The 17,491-nt window shown below is 36.3% G+C and overlaps 1 protein-coding gene across 5 annotated transcripts in view; it reads left to right on the top strand.

Annotated features, from left to right (window-relative positions):
- Positions 1-17,491, top strand: part of spock1 (SPARC (osteonectin), cwcv and kazal like domains proteoglycan 1) — a 253,417-nt gene that overhangs the window by 360 nt on the left and 235,566 nt on the right. For all 5 annotated transcript variants that reach the window (XM_069196149.1, XM_015349985.2, XM_069196147.1 and 2 more), the window contains exon 2: positions 349-516. In XM_069196149.1, the coding sequence (XP_069052250.1) occupies positions 349-516 (168 nt within the window). The remainder of the gene's footprint in view (positions 1-348; positions 517-17,491) is intronic.

Raw genomic sequence — 17,491 nt, 5'->3', positions numbered from 1 at the left:
CTATTTTCCTGACGTGTTGAATAATATAAGGTACCGTACCCAAGAAAGTAAAAATATCATCAGTACAGTTTCAGATGCGAAGGTTTCGAGGTTTCTATCGAAGTAATTTTAACTCACAATTATTCTGTTTTTGCAAAACCGAACTAGTCCTCCTCAATCGCTTTTTGTTTTGCAGAACTGGTTTTCTGCGGTCGATTGCAACACACAACACTCTTTTTTATGTAGACAAAACAATCGATCTTTATATATTACGCTGATCATTATATATTGGTTGTTTAAGCAATTTGAACACGCTGCTGTTTATAGTTTTGTGCGCTTTCAGTGTCATTTTCTATGTATTTTTTTCAGATGATGCTTCATTCACTGTTGGGTTTCTTTGCGCTCCTGCTGCAAGTTGAAGGCAGGCGCCCTGAAATTATCACCAGTAACAACAATGGAAATTCCTTGGACAATGACAAATGGTTGAGCACCGTCTCCCAGTACGACAAGGATAGATATTGGAACAAATTTCGAGATGTGAGTGACCTGCTTTAAATCCAGTTTTAATTATGTTACTACACCTGTATTTTGTCTGAAGCCGGAGGCACCGGCGTTAATATAATCATGTAGAATTGTGTATGCTTTTCCTGGAGAAAGGTTTGATATCCCATCGATTTGTGCTCTGAGTTTTTAAAGAGACAGCGCACACCTTTCAGATTAATTCTTAGGAATACTTTACTGCAGCCTGCAGAACTAGTCTGAAAGTGCATCAAACTCACTCTGTAGCCTCATGTTATATTTATAAACATCAAATATTACTTGTAAATATGTATGGATTTAATGTCTTATTCGCCTGTTGCCCGAAATAATTTTATTTTAAAAAACGTTTCATGGCGATATATTTTGTATTAGGAAAGGTCTTCATTACCATATTCCAGAATAAGAATTCTTTAGGTATTTCGCGGTTTTCTCAGAGGATGTAAACAAAACCCATATTTAATGTGTCTACTAATGGTGTTTAATTTTCAAACGTTAGGCTTAATTTTTCGTGTGTGCTGCGAATACCATTTTTTAGAGAGAAAAAAGTAGGTTTAGGTGATTTTAAATTGTTATATTGGTAGGTTTATTGTGGCATTTATGTAATATTTAATAACAGAAGGCCAAAGATGTTTATAGAAGCCTACAGTCAGTTCCTTCAGAAGTATTTACTATGTATAACATATTACCACTGATGTTACTGGCTCCAGAAAAGGACAACAGAATCTTTTTGTTAGGAACTATGAATTTAAATTATATTATGTCCGATACCAAGCAAGTCAGATGGATACACATATCATTGGAAGGCTTGTTAATTTTGTTTGTTCACTTTTCTTTTGAAACGTATTCAAACAATATGAAAAATGTTACTTTTCAGCACAGTTATATAATGCAGTCTTTGAACTTGATTCTGATTCAGAAGAGATAGTATTTTAAAAATAGTAGCTCCCAGTGATTACCTCAGTGTCTGCTGCTCTTCTTAACATAATAATTAGTCGGCAACATATGCTTAGACTGATTAAAATAACATCGCTTTTGGAAGGTGCAGATCTTATTTCTTAATTTCCTCTTAAAGTTTGTCAATTTACCTGTTATTTCTTTTTTCATTTCAATTGTACATGCCTTTCATCTGCTGTTATTACTCAGTTTGCAGTGGGAGGATGACTGCTCTGATTTGTGGCTTGTTATATTGCACTCTGGAGACCTGCTTACTTCCCTGCCTAACATGCAAATTAAGCTCATTAGAAGGATGGTTCTTGCCATTTTTGGAGACCCTCTGGGCTGTGGCATGTTGGTTAAATATTTGATGCTTGCAGTTACTGGATTGCTGACTTCACACCTTATTCTTTGTTTGTCCTTTATGTCTGAAGTAGTGTTGCTCCTGCACTGCCCATCTGTTTCTCCCTTACCTCAGTGTCTGCCCTGCCCTTTCCCTTGTGAGGAGAACTAGGAGTCCTGTATAACTGTGTGGCTTTTGCCTTTTAAAGTGTTGACTCAGCTGACCTTCAACATTCAAGGCATCTCTAGCTGTGCAAGGTGTTGCTGTGGAGTAAATAATGCATAAAAATGTTTTATATGATCGATACATTTAGATTCAGTGTTGCATTTCTTGGGTAGCTAAGCATATTGAATTTAACCAACCTCTCTAGGTTTGAGTTTGTTTAATTGGGTTCAATGTTTGCTGCATTTGTAGGTTTCACATCTAAAATTAAGCTTTACATTTTTTTCCCTAAAAAGTAACATCCATTATTTTGCTTGCATTCTAAAATTCAATGGTTCATAACGGGTGTTTGCAACCCCAGTTGTGGAGAGTCTTATTGTCTTCTGGTTTTAGCTGAGCACAGAGATGTGAGCAAGCTTTCCAGATTTCTGGTCACTTTCCTTTAAGACCACTCATTAAACATGCAGGGCTGTGGCTCTCCATGACCAGATCTGGACAGGTCTTATTCCAAAACAAGGTAATGATGTTGAAAAACATTTTGGCAATGTTTTGTCTGTTATGTTGACAGATCTCACAAAACTATATGGGTTTAATGCATGGTTCCACTTCCGTTGTGTTTATTCCTTACCAAGGAATACACATATTGAAAACATGATCTATTTTACAAGGGCATACTGTAGTGTTTCATAGGTTCATTAAACTCACCATAACCCAGGTACTTAAGGGGACCAATACAATTCAGACAGTTTACCTTTACTAACTTAAATGCAGTGATTTCTTCTTTCTTGTTAAGAATTTGAGTTTATGACATATTCTCTTTAATACTAAAGGTTTAAGGAAGGCAGAGGAGTGGGTTCAGCCTAGGTGCCCATAGGTTTTCTATAGAATTCAATCAAGGCAATGTCAGAATGTCAGCAAATTCCTGAACATTCAGGAAAGTGTGTTTTTTTTAGTTTAAATGTGTTATAATGGCATATGAATAAAAAAACACCTGCACTTTCTTGCTTTGCTTAAGGTTTATTAGTTTTGGTTTCTTCATTGACAAGATTATTATTCGTAATGTGTCTTGATTGCCGTTAAAATAAAAAAAGCTTTGCTTAGAAATTTGCTATTGTAAATATCATACATTTTATACCATGAGCTTTAAATCCTGATTTGTAAAACATCAAATTGGCAATGGCTAGAAAGGTATCCACCTTTTCATTTTTTGTTATTGTCTGCTTCATTTGTATTTGAAATTCCCTTAAAAAAAGCTTGCATACTGATATCTTATGTTCACATTTCATTCATTAATCTCTTGGCTGATATATTATAAAAAAAATACATACAATTATTGTAAGTTTATGGGGCTATCAAATTGATTCTGGGACACTATTCTTCTTTGCCCAATTCCAGCATTAGGAAGACATTGGGGCTTAATTTGAGAGTTTGAAATGCTGCATAGTATACAGTGCTGATCATTCTGGGACTGTTCGTTTGGAAGAGCCACAAGGAATTACATTGTAAATGACTTGATGAGTAGCAACACAGGGGATCTCAGCGGGATCTCTCCTAATTTTAATGCAGGCTTTTATGGATAACTACAAAGCCTTAATTGAATCAATCTTCACCTTGCAGTGTCACAGTAGATAAATTAGGCCTAACAGTTGACAAATGCCCATTAATATTTGACCGATTAATCCTTCTCAAACACAGAAAGAAAAGGGAAGCTCCCAGTCAGCAAGCATTTTCTGGGTAATTTGAGATGAACATCAGCACTTGCACTGAGTCATTCAGAAACAGACTTGGGTTAGAGTTCCTTCTCCCCGAGACTGCACTCATAGACGAGTAGTCTGAAATCTGTTCTCAACTGAACAGTCATCAAAGGACAAAGCTCTTAATAGCATGGACTGAAACACTATTTGAGAATTGACAAATCTGATTGACAAAAATGTGGCATTCTATTTAATCACTTCTGCGTTAAGGCTTTATAAACAGAACACATAATGAACCCTCATATAATGTCTTCTCTATAAGATTTTAGCCTGTTGTATCCTAAAGAAGAGATTACTTTACAATGGCTGTCAATATTTTAGTCATCCTGTTTTGAAGGATGCAATATGACTATAAAAAGGATGTTTTACAAGATCATTAGGTTAGTAATTTGACTTGCAATATTGATTCACAGTCCTATAAAGCACACTCATTCTGATCCTCCTGTAAAGTAAATAAAAATGACATATTCCTCAATGCAATTTTGTGTCTACTTGCACTACCTCAGTGAGACATGCTAGCTATAGGAGGACCTTTTGGAGTTACCTGCTTTATTTGGTGATGTCTGAACTTTACTGTTTTCAGTGGTTACAGTTTTCAGAAGTTCTCTACACAGGATAACCTTGCAACCTTGCAAATGTGCACCTTGTTTAGACAATGAGTCTTTTAACCCACAACTGTGTCCAATCCACTTAATCTAGACTGGTTAAGTTAGGGTCAGGTAAACCGTTTTCACTGTTACTTCGGTCTTTACAGATCACAGTGAAGTACTTGATGATGTCCATCAAAGCACTGAACACCTCTTTAACAAGAGCTTGTCCGTTGGATTAGAAAAAAAGCAGACCTGAAGTCTGAACCCAAATGCCATATGTATTTTCTCAGGCTAATATGAAATTAACAACATTTCAGAAAAAAGTTTCCTCAATCTAGAGGTCCAGAGGTCCTTGTATACTTACAGTATATAGTTCCCCCTACTGTTTGGTGAATAATATTTATTGTTAAAACGTTGACTTTGTGGATTTTACTTGCTGTATTAATAGGGAAAATTACTTGGGTTGCATTGTGGTTGCTATTTAACACAGGAACCATTTTCATTTCACCAAATCTCTTTAATTTCTTATATTTCAGTGCCTCAGTAACTTCAAGAACACATGGACCAATGCCTCTTGTTTGATCAAGATTTTGTTTGGTAGTTAGGCTTTTGGTAATCGCAAATGGACAGACTGGTATTAAAACAGCAATTACTTGTACCACAGTTCAACAGTGCTTTAGAAATGTAATTTATTCTTGTGCTCATTAAGGGTATTCAATTGACAACAGAGAAAATATTGTGCGGCGTTAGGCAATTGTAGTTTAAATTTCCCTTAGCATTTCACCCTTTGCCTGGAGGGACACTATTCCTCAAATAGCCTTTTTTTTCTCCCAAGCTTTTAATCTGTCACTTCACACATAGGTAATTGCTTGTACCATGAATACTAAAAATAACTTCCAAACACGTTTGTGAAAATACCCTTTGATCAGCGTGTTCATCAGTCGACTGCAGTTTCTGGAATTTGTAGATTCATCAGATTCTTAGGCATTCTTCTGTCTTTTTCCATCTTATTTTTGTGGCAGAGCTCCTGTCATTTGAATCAAAACAGGATCTTTGATTGTAAGCAAGTTGAAAGCTGTTTCTATCATTGAAACACATTGTTTGTTTCCTTCAAAAGCAGTGGCTGTGCTGGCTCCCCTATCTGATTTCAGCTTATCTTTGAAGTGTACAGGGATACAACTACTTCTTAAAGAAAGAAATTAATAGCAGACATCTTTTGAAGCTTTTGTAATTTTTATAATATTTGCAGCTTGAACCAATGTAGACACAACCATTATTCATAATTCACTGGAACTTACATTATTTTTTATGTTGTATATAAGGATTTAATCAAGAGGAGGCCATTTAGCCCATCTAGCTTGTTTGTTTTTTAGTAATTAATTGGCTCTAACTTTGAGTGAACAACTTTCATTGGACATCTTCAAATTGACTGGGACAGGAAAAAAAGAGGACTTTCTTAGTACATCTTCTTATCTCAATTACTTTTTCCACTTCTGACATTATGTCAAATTTTTACTTTGTGTGATTTATTCCTTCCATCAGAATTGATTTTAATTTTGTGAGCCTTCACTGAAATGTCACAAAGTGTTTTTTAATGAGATTAAAATGATATAATCCTGCATGTACTGGATTTGCACATGATACTGGCATTTGCATGTGGAGAAAACAACAAAAAGAAAAACTTACAAGCTGTCCAAAGAAGCCACATGTACAGTATTGTGAATCATAATGAGTCAAGTACTTGGATTCCAAGAAAGGTAGGCAGCTTTGTTTTTGTTTTAAAATCACCTACATATTTTGTGGTTGTGTTAATGAATGCACAAAGAAAAAGGTCAAATTTATTTAAGCATTCAGCAGAAGGAGCCTATTGCTACTCATTAGACAACCGTTGGGACTATGAAAGAGAAAAGGAAGCATGTAATCTAGCTAGTGTATATCAGCATTGATCCATTTTTCACCCTTAACCTGCAGGAAATGAGTTTTACCAACAATGGTGGTACTGTATGGGCTATACTCAGCTGTGCCTTGAAATGAATACAGTTCATCCAGGGATCTATAGCACTAATTAACAAGCACTGCTTGATTGTGGCAAAAATAGCATTGTTTTTGTCTTCATCTCACTGTAGTGCCTGAGAAGGCATTTTATTCCCAGCTGAAGTGCTAAGAGCCTTGAAGGGTTCAAATATATCCCTATCACCTTGAAAAAAACAACATATGAAGCTAACCTTTTTTTACTGAGGGACATTAATAACAGAAGAACACTATTGTAAATTGACTTAAAAGTGAAGAATTACAACAACCTACACTGCCACAAGTCATAGTACTCAGTGGTTCTGATTATGGCAGAGTTCTTGTATTTTTCCATCCTGCATATATAGTAGATGTCACAATTTGTACAAATCTCAGCAGAATCAATTTTGCAATCCATATCATATAGACTATTGCATACTGCATCATCAACAATGAAAGTATTGGTAGTGTATTGCTATTCTGGAAAACAAGTGATCTGCATAAAATGTAGAGCTGTCCAGCTCTTTTTCACAGGTTCCTCAGTCAAACAGGCTATGCTGGCTTTTAAACATTGGAATTGTGACCATTGTAGTCACTTTGCAGTACATGCTGGTTAGAAATGTCTCCATAATTTTACAGTAAAAGATGCCAGAGGGGCAAAGGAAGATATTTGGAAACATTTTCTCCTTTTTTGAAGTATCCTAGAATTAATTTATTTGATCATAAACACAATAGAAAATTCCAACATGTAGTTGGAATTTTTATGATTAAGACAATTGAAATAATAACATTGCAGAAAAGGTTGTGTTCTCTGTATCAGTGATACATTTCTCCAATGAGCTCTGTCTCCAGAGGGAATAAAATTTAATTTTATTAACAATTATTTTGTAAGCAGTGTGGTGTTGTGCTGCTATTGGAAAAGTGGCATTTGTTTCATTCTGTTTTGTGAAGATCTCTCTGAAGAAGTATTTTGGTAACTTCACCCTGTTTTATCAGTCTCCACATGATGGGAACTCCTACTGATGTGGCCTTTTCTGTGGACTGCTGTCACCACAGTGTCTCAAGGATAATTATCTCCACTGGATTCTTCCCAGCATCCCTTGCTTTCATTAACTATAAGATCTCAGCAGGGTTTGGTCTTGCAGCTGAGCAGCGGATAGGCAGTGACAGACGCTAACTGTGAAAGGGACGCGCAGGTTTTCCTTTTCCAGAGTTCTCTAGCTGCATTTTAAATGGGGTGTATGAGTGACACCTTACAGTATCTGGAGGGGACTCCTCAGGGAGTCAGGGAAAACTGCAGAGTATAAAGATACTTAATGCCGCATAAATGGCATTATAGGGAATAGGGAGACCTAACTCTAACTCTAACTGTGTAATTATTAAAGTACAAAGGCCCATGCCAACATCTGTCTTTTAGAAAACTATCTTGTGCTTAGTAATCATTTTTCCTTTGTGTTCTTAGAAATGGACTTCTAGGGTACACAACATTAGAACACAACACTAAGAAATTATTAAATGGATGAGCCAAGAGAAACACATATTTTAATAACTCAAACTGTTTACTTTCAATGAATCTACTGTACTTTTAAACTGCTTCAGAGAAGGGAAATAGTACAGTCTTGACCATTCCCATGTAGACACAGGAGTTCTTACAACAGATTTTGATGATCATTTAGTTTCTAATAAAGTCTGTGCCAAACCTTTTTTTTAGTTTATACTTTTATTTTTTACTGAGCATTGAGTTATATGTTTTGTGACAATAGCTTTTCCATAGAACTATGATGAAACATTTTTTTATGGAATGAAAACTTGAGAGAAAGGGCTAATGTTCTTGGATAGGGTTTTTGATTCCATCGGGAAATGGTCAGCTTTGAGTTTTCTGCAAGGAAGGTTTTGTTCTATTAATTTGTTCTGGACCCGGGGAGCCATACTGGTTGAGAAGTTAATTCTAAACAGAGTATCAATTATTAAAGAAAATCTTTTTTAGTGCCCTACTGGGCCAATTCAGTCAGCTTTTGATTCCTGGGAAATCCCTGTGCTGAGTACGCCCTGAGGTCATGAAGTGAGCAAAGGTTCTTTACACCTTTGTCATAAATGGGTAGAATAAATCCCTTTCAATTTTAATTCACTAAACTACTTTACTAAGTTAAGAAATAACACAGACATTTCCTGCAGTCAATATGCTCTGAATAAATTCTATTTCAGTCACTACAAATGACATATTATTCTTCCTGAATCAATAGGTTGCAGTCTTTAGGATCCTATGTTTCATATTTTGAAAAATATTTAAAAGTGACATTTATTTCGCATGGAGAGAATGTGAAGAGCAGACAGGTAATACATTCAGCAAATTGTGGAGAAATGGACAGAATGCAAATTTTGGAAATTCAGCGCTTTAACTTTAACTGCAGTTTAACATTTGTGGCGCAGTTAATGAGAAACTGAGATGAAACTGCATACAGTATTACATCATAGACTTTCACATAGTGTTAACTTCCAATTATTATGTAAATAATGCACACACAAGTCTCTTGTCACCTTTTGTGAATTCAAAGTTTAGTCATCCAATTAATTCACTTCGTTCTAAAGCAGGATTCAAATGCACATTACTCTGAACTGAAATAAAATTTATGAGGAGGTACTGCCACTTTTTTTACATGCAAGCAATGGGACATTTTTTATGGCACTTATGTGACCTACAGAATAATATACTGTGTATATATAAACCTAAACTCAAAAGCATACTTCAGAAACCTCTAGGTGTAGCTTTTTTTCTCTGAATATGTCTGTTTGACTCCCTGACCAAACAGAGTTTGTGTCCGACAAGCGGAACGGTCAGATCTTTGGTGGAAGGTAATGCAGAGCAGTTTTATAAGGTCAGGGATGTGAATAGGAGCCACAGGGGAACCTGCGGGGAGCTCGCTGGCTTCAGAACATTAGTTTTTCTGTGATGTTGTTGTGCAGGTTCATCTCAAGTGAATGTGTTTTGATGAAATGGCAACATTTGCTTGAGAACACTGGGGGGTTGTTTACTCGCAGGCGGGCTCAAATGAAATAGACATGTGTGACATTCATTTACATCATGCGTTTAACCCAGCCACCCCTGTACACTGTAAGTCGCACAGCACGGAGAGGATTGTTCATTCATCACTTTGGTCATGTTTGACCTATATGATCCTTCATGTCTAAGTGGCCGAGGAATTCCAGGGGCAGAATTTTTTTTTTCCTCATCTGAGATTACAAAGCATAACTGAGTCAGAACATAATATTAATGTAATACCTGAGTAGTTTTGAAAATGAAGAAAGCTATGATTTTATTAGATGCCCCTGTGGCACCTGTAGTTATGTGCCTTTGAATGCACATGAAAAATCGCTGTTTGAGTTATTGTTCTAAAGCATCTTTTTATTGCAGGTAATATTCCTATGTTGAACTACCCATTTGTGCAACCTTTTTTGCCTTCTTTCTTTCATGTGACCCATCTTTGGATATTAGTCAGATTGAAAAGACATAAATATTATGGATATAAACTACTGGAGTTTGTTGTGATGTGGGCAGAAATGTCAAACTACTGACTGCAAGTGAAGAAAAGATAAATGGCACATCATTTCCCTGGGATAGTGAAATGAGTGGGGAAGTCGTTTGTGTTAGACAAGGAGATGATAGACCTTTGGGTTCTCCCCTATACATTTTGCATCTGGGAACTTAATCTGCCCACTTACACTCTGTTATTCCTGACATTTGCAGTAGGCAGTCACTTGGCATGTCTCTATGTTCGCAGGAACTCACTAGCCTTCCTCTCACCCACCTCACTGTAGCTCCTTTAATCCCAGCCTTGCTTGAGTTATAATGAAAATCCGTTCTGACACAATAGCCTTTCTGCAGTGCCTCTTAACAAAGGTTATCAGCCACCTCACTTACACAAGCATTGCTAGGGTTAACTGCTCAGCGCCTGTCGGATCAGCAGTCTTTCGTGGCCTGAACTCGTGTGTCCTCAGATTACAGCCAGTTACTGTTTACCTCACCTGCTAGATCACATCTCAGGCTTTACTGTCTCTACAGCGGTCGTCATCATCCTGACTATATCTTTGTCCCTCTCTGCTTTACCTGATGTCTTCGACTTGCATGTTCGCCTCCTGCTGATTGAAAATCTGCATCTATTTGCTGACATTGAGATAAGTCATTTTGTGTCAAATCAACCAAAGCTTTTTGGCTCAAGAATTTGATTTTGCTTCTGTTTTGCTTAGTGCAAGATTGAGGTCAAGTATAAAGCAAAAGACCAAATAAAAGACAAATATTAAAATTAAACAATTAAGATCTGCTGAGATACACCACATTTTACAGGAGGCAAGGGCTTCATAGTCACACTAAGAAGGAATTGAAGGATCAAATTGAAGGATCTAAAAAATTAAAGATTGTTAGTAGGCCTATGAATACTTCTTTACAGACAGCTAGTTACATCATCTTTAGTATACCTAAATAATAGACTGGTTAGATATTTCAGTGATGCTTGGGGCTTTAAAAGTGATTCTAAAGTAGTAGAGAAGATCACTTTCAAATTACTTAGGTGTGCTTACAATTTAACTGCCAGAATGACTAAACTGCTATCTGACTTACAGTAAGTGTCAGATTTAATTTACCCAGAACAATTCTTCAGGATGAACATTTTGAAAATGGTCTCATCTTTGAAGAGCTGAAACCTCTTGTGGCACACATTTTCGAATTATATAGAAAACATCTTTCAATCTTGTTGTCTAAAAGGATATAAACAGGTGACAGATGAGATTAACCATGTCAAGGTGGGGCACGCTCCACTACATCAACACTTGAATCTTTCAACAGGGAGTCACAATCCATCCCAAGGCTTTATTCAATAAGTTGAATTTGCAAAACATTATCACAAGAAGTTGTACCTGTAATTTCAATATATGAAAATACATGAAATATATTTTCTGTGCCACTAGAAATGATATACTGTAGGTAGACTGAAGGACTTGTGAAGACATTGACTTGGTAACTAAACACTAAATGCAGATATTTGGAAAGATTTTTGTGTACACCAATTTTAACTGTATCTCTGCAGCCCAATTATCAAATCAGCTGCATATAACATTTAAACACATTTTACTTTTTGGTATTTAGTTTTATATTGTGTGATGGCAGAGCTGTAAACATGATAAAGGGATTACTGCCCTGTCTTTCTCACACCTGAAGAATTTTCTTGGGCTTTGGTTGATTTGAGAATGACTCAATATGTATACTGACAGTGGGTAGAAATGAGGGCAGCAATATGGAAGCTTTGATCAGGTAAATTAGGAACACAAACATGTAATTATCATGCGTTGTTCTCTTTGGGAATTATTACTTATTTCACCATTCTGATGAGAGGCAGTGGATAGATTGGTGTTTTGTGTGCAGAGCCTTGAAGAAGCCTATATTTATCCCCTAGTTTTCCAGGTTCAGAATCCCATTGTGTTTAATGTGTGCTGGCACACTGCCTTCCCCTGCTACATGGAGCAAGGCACGGTAGGTAAAAACAGGGTCAGTAAATCAAGGTTTATGGAGGAAGTTTTTTACAAGACTCATGAGAGTTTTTTTCTCTGTATGTGTAAACCATTCTTTACAGTCTATACATTTCCAGGCCATTTCATAAGCTGTCTACAACTGACAACAAAATGCCAAAAAACATGCCTTTTATTATGTTTATAGCTGACTTTTACTATGTTGCAAAACAACTTTTCTTAACATTCTCTTTAATGGTACAAATAATGAATAATGAGTTGACAATTGTTAAGAATGATGTCTTTCAATGTCATTTAGATATATTCAACAATATGCAGTATGTAGAGTATTCACTTCACAGCAAGCTCTATTATCCCCTGGGGGAAATTTGTTATATGTCAGGGTCCAAAACAACAAAAACAACAATAAAAGAGACAAACAACACAGAGTACAGTGTTAAAGGTATTAAGAGAGTTCATACAGTTTACAATAGTTTACAATAATATTTAAATCATTCTGCTACCCCATCACCTCAATAGCTTATTTCTGTTTGCAGTTTTAAATTGAACAGAAAGTAATTCGAAGCTGGAGTAGATACATTTAAAGGTGTAACAAAATATTGGATGCAGCAATGACTGAATGAATGTTGAATCAAATGAGCTGACAAACCTGTCTGCTTAAAAGAAAGATACACAAGCCAATTAGAGATAAGTGATTATATGAGCCTCATTTTGGGCTTTTGTGGTGGCTAGCTTTTATTGTTTTTGATATTTCATGTACAAGAATGTTGAGGAAGCACATACTGTACTCAGAAGATAAAGATTTTATTTGTTTTGAAAGTGCGATTCTGTGTAGCTCACTGTGAATCTAAGATGAAAATGGGAAATGGATGTGCTTTTTCTGAACGGCTAAAAAGATCTTGTAAAATGTCAATTCCATTAAAAAATGGTATTTTGTAGTCTTTTCGGAATTCTCGAATACTCTTATAACTATAACTTCAGTATTTGTATTCTAGGATATCATTTTATCAAAGAAAAAATGCAACTACTCACATACACAGAGTTTTAACTTTTTGTGCTTTTAAGCAGGTATTATTATGCATTAGCTGTGCAGAAACCAGTAAAGTAGTTTTACAGATCTCAGTCTCAAATTCTGTGGTAGAATAAAAAAATTGTGACGTATGTCAAACCTAGAATCCGCTCTGAAAACACTCGAGGCACAATTAAGGTTAGTGTTTTTCTTGATGGCATAGTTTCATTGGAACGTTTTCTTCTGGACAAATTAATCACAATTAATTTACAACTGTTACTGGCCGAGGTCCAGCTGAGTACTTGGGGTGCGTGTCGGTGTGTGGTGGTTGGGTTAAATAATGTATTCATATCATCTGGGATCACCAGTTCAAGTGCATTTATATAAGCAATATATTACGGTCTGTGAATAATTTGTTAAAAGGGAAAACAATAAAGCCTTTTTCAGGGCTGCAATGTGCTCTCCATGTATTTGTACCACAAAGACGGCATTCATCTTTACCCCAGCAGATAAAATGCATGAATATCACCATCCTTCTGTCAAGCTCTTTCTGAGTTAGGCAGGGTTTTAGTAGAGAAGGTTTCTCCAAGCTGTCAGTGCAGATGGCCTCTTTGTCCTGTCATGCAGTTTTTCCCTGATCTATTGCTGCCTCTACCTCAGGGACACAGCAGAGCATCCAAGTGGGAGAAGCTGGCTAGGATTTACCTCCTGGCTGCTCTGTAGAAGACTCTCAATGACTTAGAATGAATTTGTTTTGTCAGAAGTTTCCACGGATAGTTTATGTTTTGTCAAGAGACCCCCCCCTCCCATTGCCACCAACAAAAGCCACTGCCATCCATTTCCTTATTTTGCCAGCCTTTGTGAGCTCATCTAATTTTGCTTTCAGCCTACCCCTTTGTGTTCTTTCACCTTTAAAAATCTCCTTTTGAGCATCATGGGGCCATATTTACTTTAATGTGGAAGCTGAAACATTGCTTTGTTTAATTGTACACTTAAAAACTGAAGCTCTCAAAAACAAGCTTGAAAACATTTTATAAAAATATATTCCTCTGTCTCTTTTTCACTGTGGGGTTAAAATCAAAAGCCACTGGACTAAATGCAACCAGGCCTCACAGAAGGTGTTAAAATAACCATGCTTTTCTTTTCTTGTCCTGATCCACTGCCAGAATATATCAAGTAAGGAAAGTTGTTAGATTTTGTGTTTTCTCTGTGATACTGCTGTTAGGATACTCAGACACTTCTGCTGTGAAATTGTTAACTGTTTCTATGGTTGAGGAGGAGCTTTCAAGATGAATTTGACAGGACCTTGAGGTTCATAGTCAAATTCACTTCAAATCTGTAACACAAACCACAACTATGCCTCATATATTTTATTAATAATAATCATGGTAATAATTTATTACAAAACATATCAAGCCATTTTTTATTATAAACAGACTATACGGAACATTCATAAATGGAACTACACCTGTGCAGCCCTTTGGTGGATAAATATTTATACTTGTAAATACATGATATTGACAGATCACAGAATGTTTTCCTTTGCATGTCATTCTCCACTTGCCACCTAGTTTTGCAAAGCTTTGACAGTGCTGCACGACTTAAAAATTGTTGTGGAATGTAAAGTGAGGTCCGAGCAGAATACTCACTCATTGTCTACTCATAATGTCTTCATTATCTCAGACAGACCTGTCTGTAGTCTCATTTGAATAAACACCCCCAGGGTCTTGAGGCACATTGGGGGTCTTAACTAAATGGAATGTAGTATTCTTCTGCTTCTAGAGAAATTAACAGTGACCAATTAACTCAAAGATGCCCATGGATGAGAACATGAGAAAGTATGGATTTTTTTCTTTCCTTCTGTATACAGTAGCTTAACGACAATGATGAGAGTGATTTTAGCTTGAACAGTTGGGCTAATAACCCTTCATTTCCCCTTAATTCTTAAGGCTATCTCTTATCTTTTGTCTCTGGGGCAGTATCCTGAAGTGATAGTTGTAATTGTGTCTGTCATTCCTGAAGAGGCATGTCAGTGTGATGCCTTTGCAGGCTTTTTAGTTTCCTTTTTATTTTTTCTCAGAGACATTTCAGAATTATTTTTCAACTATGATTTTCTTCTTTAAGTTTTGAAATGTAAACCTTGGTGGTATCAATTTGCACTAAATAGATATAGTTTTTAATAAGAAGAGTGAGAACAACTAAAGATTTACATCTGTTAAAATTGTAAGGATCAAAGATCTGTTCCTTTTGTTCAGTACTATACTCATCAGTACTTAAGAAGCTTCTCTCCCATCACCTAAAATGTCTTATAGGGATGTGAGGTCACTGCAGGTGAAAATGACAAACAATTCCCTTAGTATATTCTTGCCTTGAAAAAGCTTTGCATTTCCTTTCATTTCTTCTCCATACTGAACTAAAGAGGCAAAACGTGTTTCCATACAAACATAAGAAACTGAAAAATTCAAATTCATTTCAGAATGATTTGAGAAATTCTGGTCCAGAGTAAACAGCACTACCTATTGATCCACCAACACTGTTCTCCCATTCTAGGTCTATCCAGATTCAACCTTGCTTACCTTCTAAGATCTGACCAAATTAGACTAAAACAATAGGAGGACACTCAGCTTATTTGGTTGCTAGGAGCTAAATGATCCTAGGGATCCAGGGTTCCCTTCCATAAAAGAAACCAAGGCCAACATCAACAACATGGCTGGGTAGCTTGTTCCAGACTCCTGCAAACTTTGTGCCTTTGCACCAATTCTGAGCAATAAATGTATTTCCCTGTAGTTTCCACTTGTGTCTACTAAAAAATTCGGTTGCGATTCATTGCTTATTTCTTCCCCTACTATGCTGTCAGGAAAAGCATAGAATGATTCTGGTCATTCTGGGAAGTCTCCGTACATTGCTTTGTCACTTTATTGTTTTTTCTGCTCTATGTAAGGCGCAACATGGTATTCGTTTATAGCGAAATAAAGTTAAAACTTTCCCACTGAACTGTGTTTGAACTGCTCCTTCTTCTATAGAAACCCCATTAATATGAATTAATCCTAAATAAATTGGATTAGTGCCCTTCATTAAACTACCCCAGTCCAAATCTAATGCACATGAATAAAAGGTGGAAAAAACAGAAGCTTCCATTCTCACACTTTCTCTCAGTTTTCTTTTTGCTTCCACCCATGAATAGGAATTGAGCCATAAACAAAGGAATGTTCATTCACATCTCACTTACATGCCACCATTTTTTTGTCTTTTGCAATGTTCAAATGAAAACATCCTCAAATGGGGTCAGTGACCTTTGGAGAATTATCAGCACAGCATCATAAATGAGGTTTGAAAATAGTATGGAGATTATGCTAATTTAAGAGTAAAGGATTATCTTTCCATTGTATTTGCAGGGTAATTATTTAAGATTTCAAACAGCTCATGATATAGTCATCCCAAACTGCACATCAACTCATGTCAAGACAACTTTAATATATTAGTGTGCAGAATGTGCCACTGTATTTTAATTGGTACAGAATACTTATAAAAGTAAGCAGTATGTGTGCAAGAGAAGAATGCTTAACATTGGCCTTTTTTAGGGCCAGACTTTGTGAAGCATACGGTTATCACAGCACAAGACAACTCCAAGTAATTGCAGTTTTTTTAAACTACTCAATTAAAATTTCTCATTACTGGGAAAATATTTTATACATCCATATACCAACCAAGATGAATTTTCATTTCATGTTACTGCCAGTATATTTTTTTGTACGCATATTAAAAGTAAATGATGTGACAGGTGCTCGGTGTTCTGCTGTGTTCCTTCAGTTCATAGTTGTCATGTCACAACGCAAGATTAATTTATACAAGCGCCGCCTCTTAAGTTATTTTTAGAATTTCAGCACTGTGTTTTGCTTTTAAATGTTTAAATCTACATCATTGAAAACAAATATTTGTCTATATCTTGTTCTAATTGAACATTTTAGGGTCACTTACAGAATTCTAAAATTAGACACGTTTAAAAGCTATTGGAATCGAGAGCGAAACACCATCTTCCCAGGATTAGGCGAATATAGTTTGGACCTGCTAGGCTTGCATTTGGGAAGGTCCATCTTTCCTTTATCTTAGACAAAGGCTGTGGGTGGTGGAATGCTTTGATAGAAAGGGCTGAACAGTGAAAATAAATGAACAACTCTGCTGAAAAGTCATCAGTTCATTGAGCGTGAAAAATGAAATGACATTGCCTTAATTGCCTTGGTTGCTGTGAAGGTGTAGAAGGGGGTGGAGGCAAAGGAAATCATACAGATTTGAAAAATGGTCTAGGTTAGCAGAGGTATGCTTGCTCTCCAGAGGGAGGTTTCAGGTTTCCAAGTTCCTGATATCAAACAGCCGTGAAAGGCTTAAACTGTAGATTCTATTTTTCTCCCAGCATATTGCATAGTGGAAACCCAGCAAAACAATCTTGTTTTATTTTCATGTAAACAAACTGGGTTGAGGAGTGGCAGAACATCCTTCCCATAAGGAATACCTTCTAAACAGATTTTTTTTCCTGTGCTTTCTGATTTTTCCCTATTGAAAAGCCATCAGTATCTTGTGTTTTGCAAATTCTGTAAATTGCAACCTTAATTTTTTCTTGAACAGTTTGATGAATAAGATATGTATGCATGGC

This window comes from Lepisosteus oculatus, chromosome 11 (assembly GCF_040954835.1).
Source record: "Lepisosteus oculatus isolate fLepOcu1 chromosome 11, fLepOcu1.hap2, whole genome shotgun sequence".
Taxonomy (NCBI): domain Eukaryota; kingdom Metazoa; phylum Chordata; class Actinopteri; order Semionotiformes; family Lepisosteidae; genus Lepisosteus; species Lepisosteus oculatus.
Note: the sequence above shows the minus strand (reverse complement) of the source record. Positions and strands in the feature narration are given on the sequence as shown.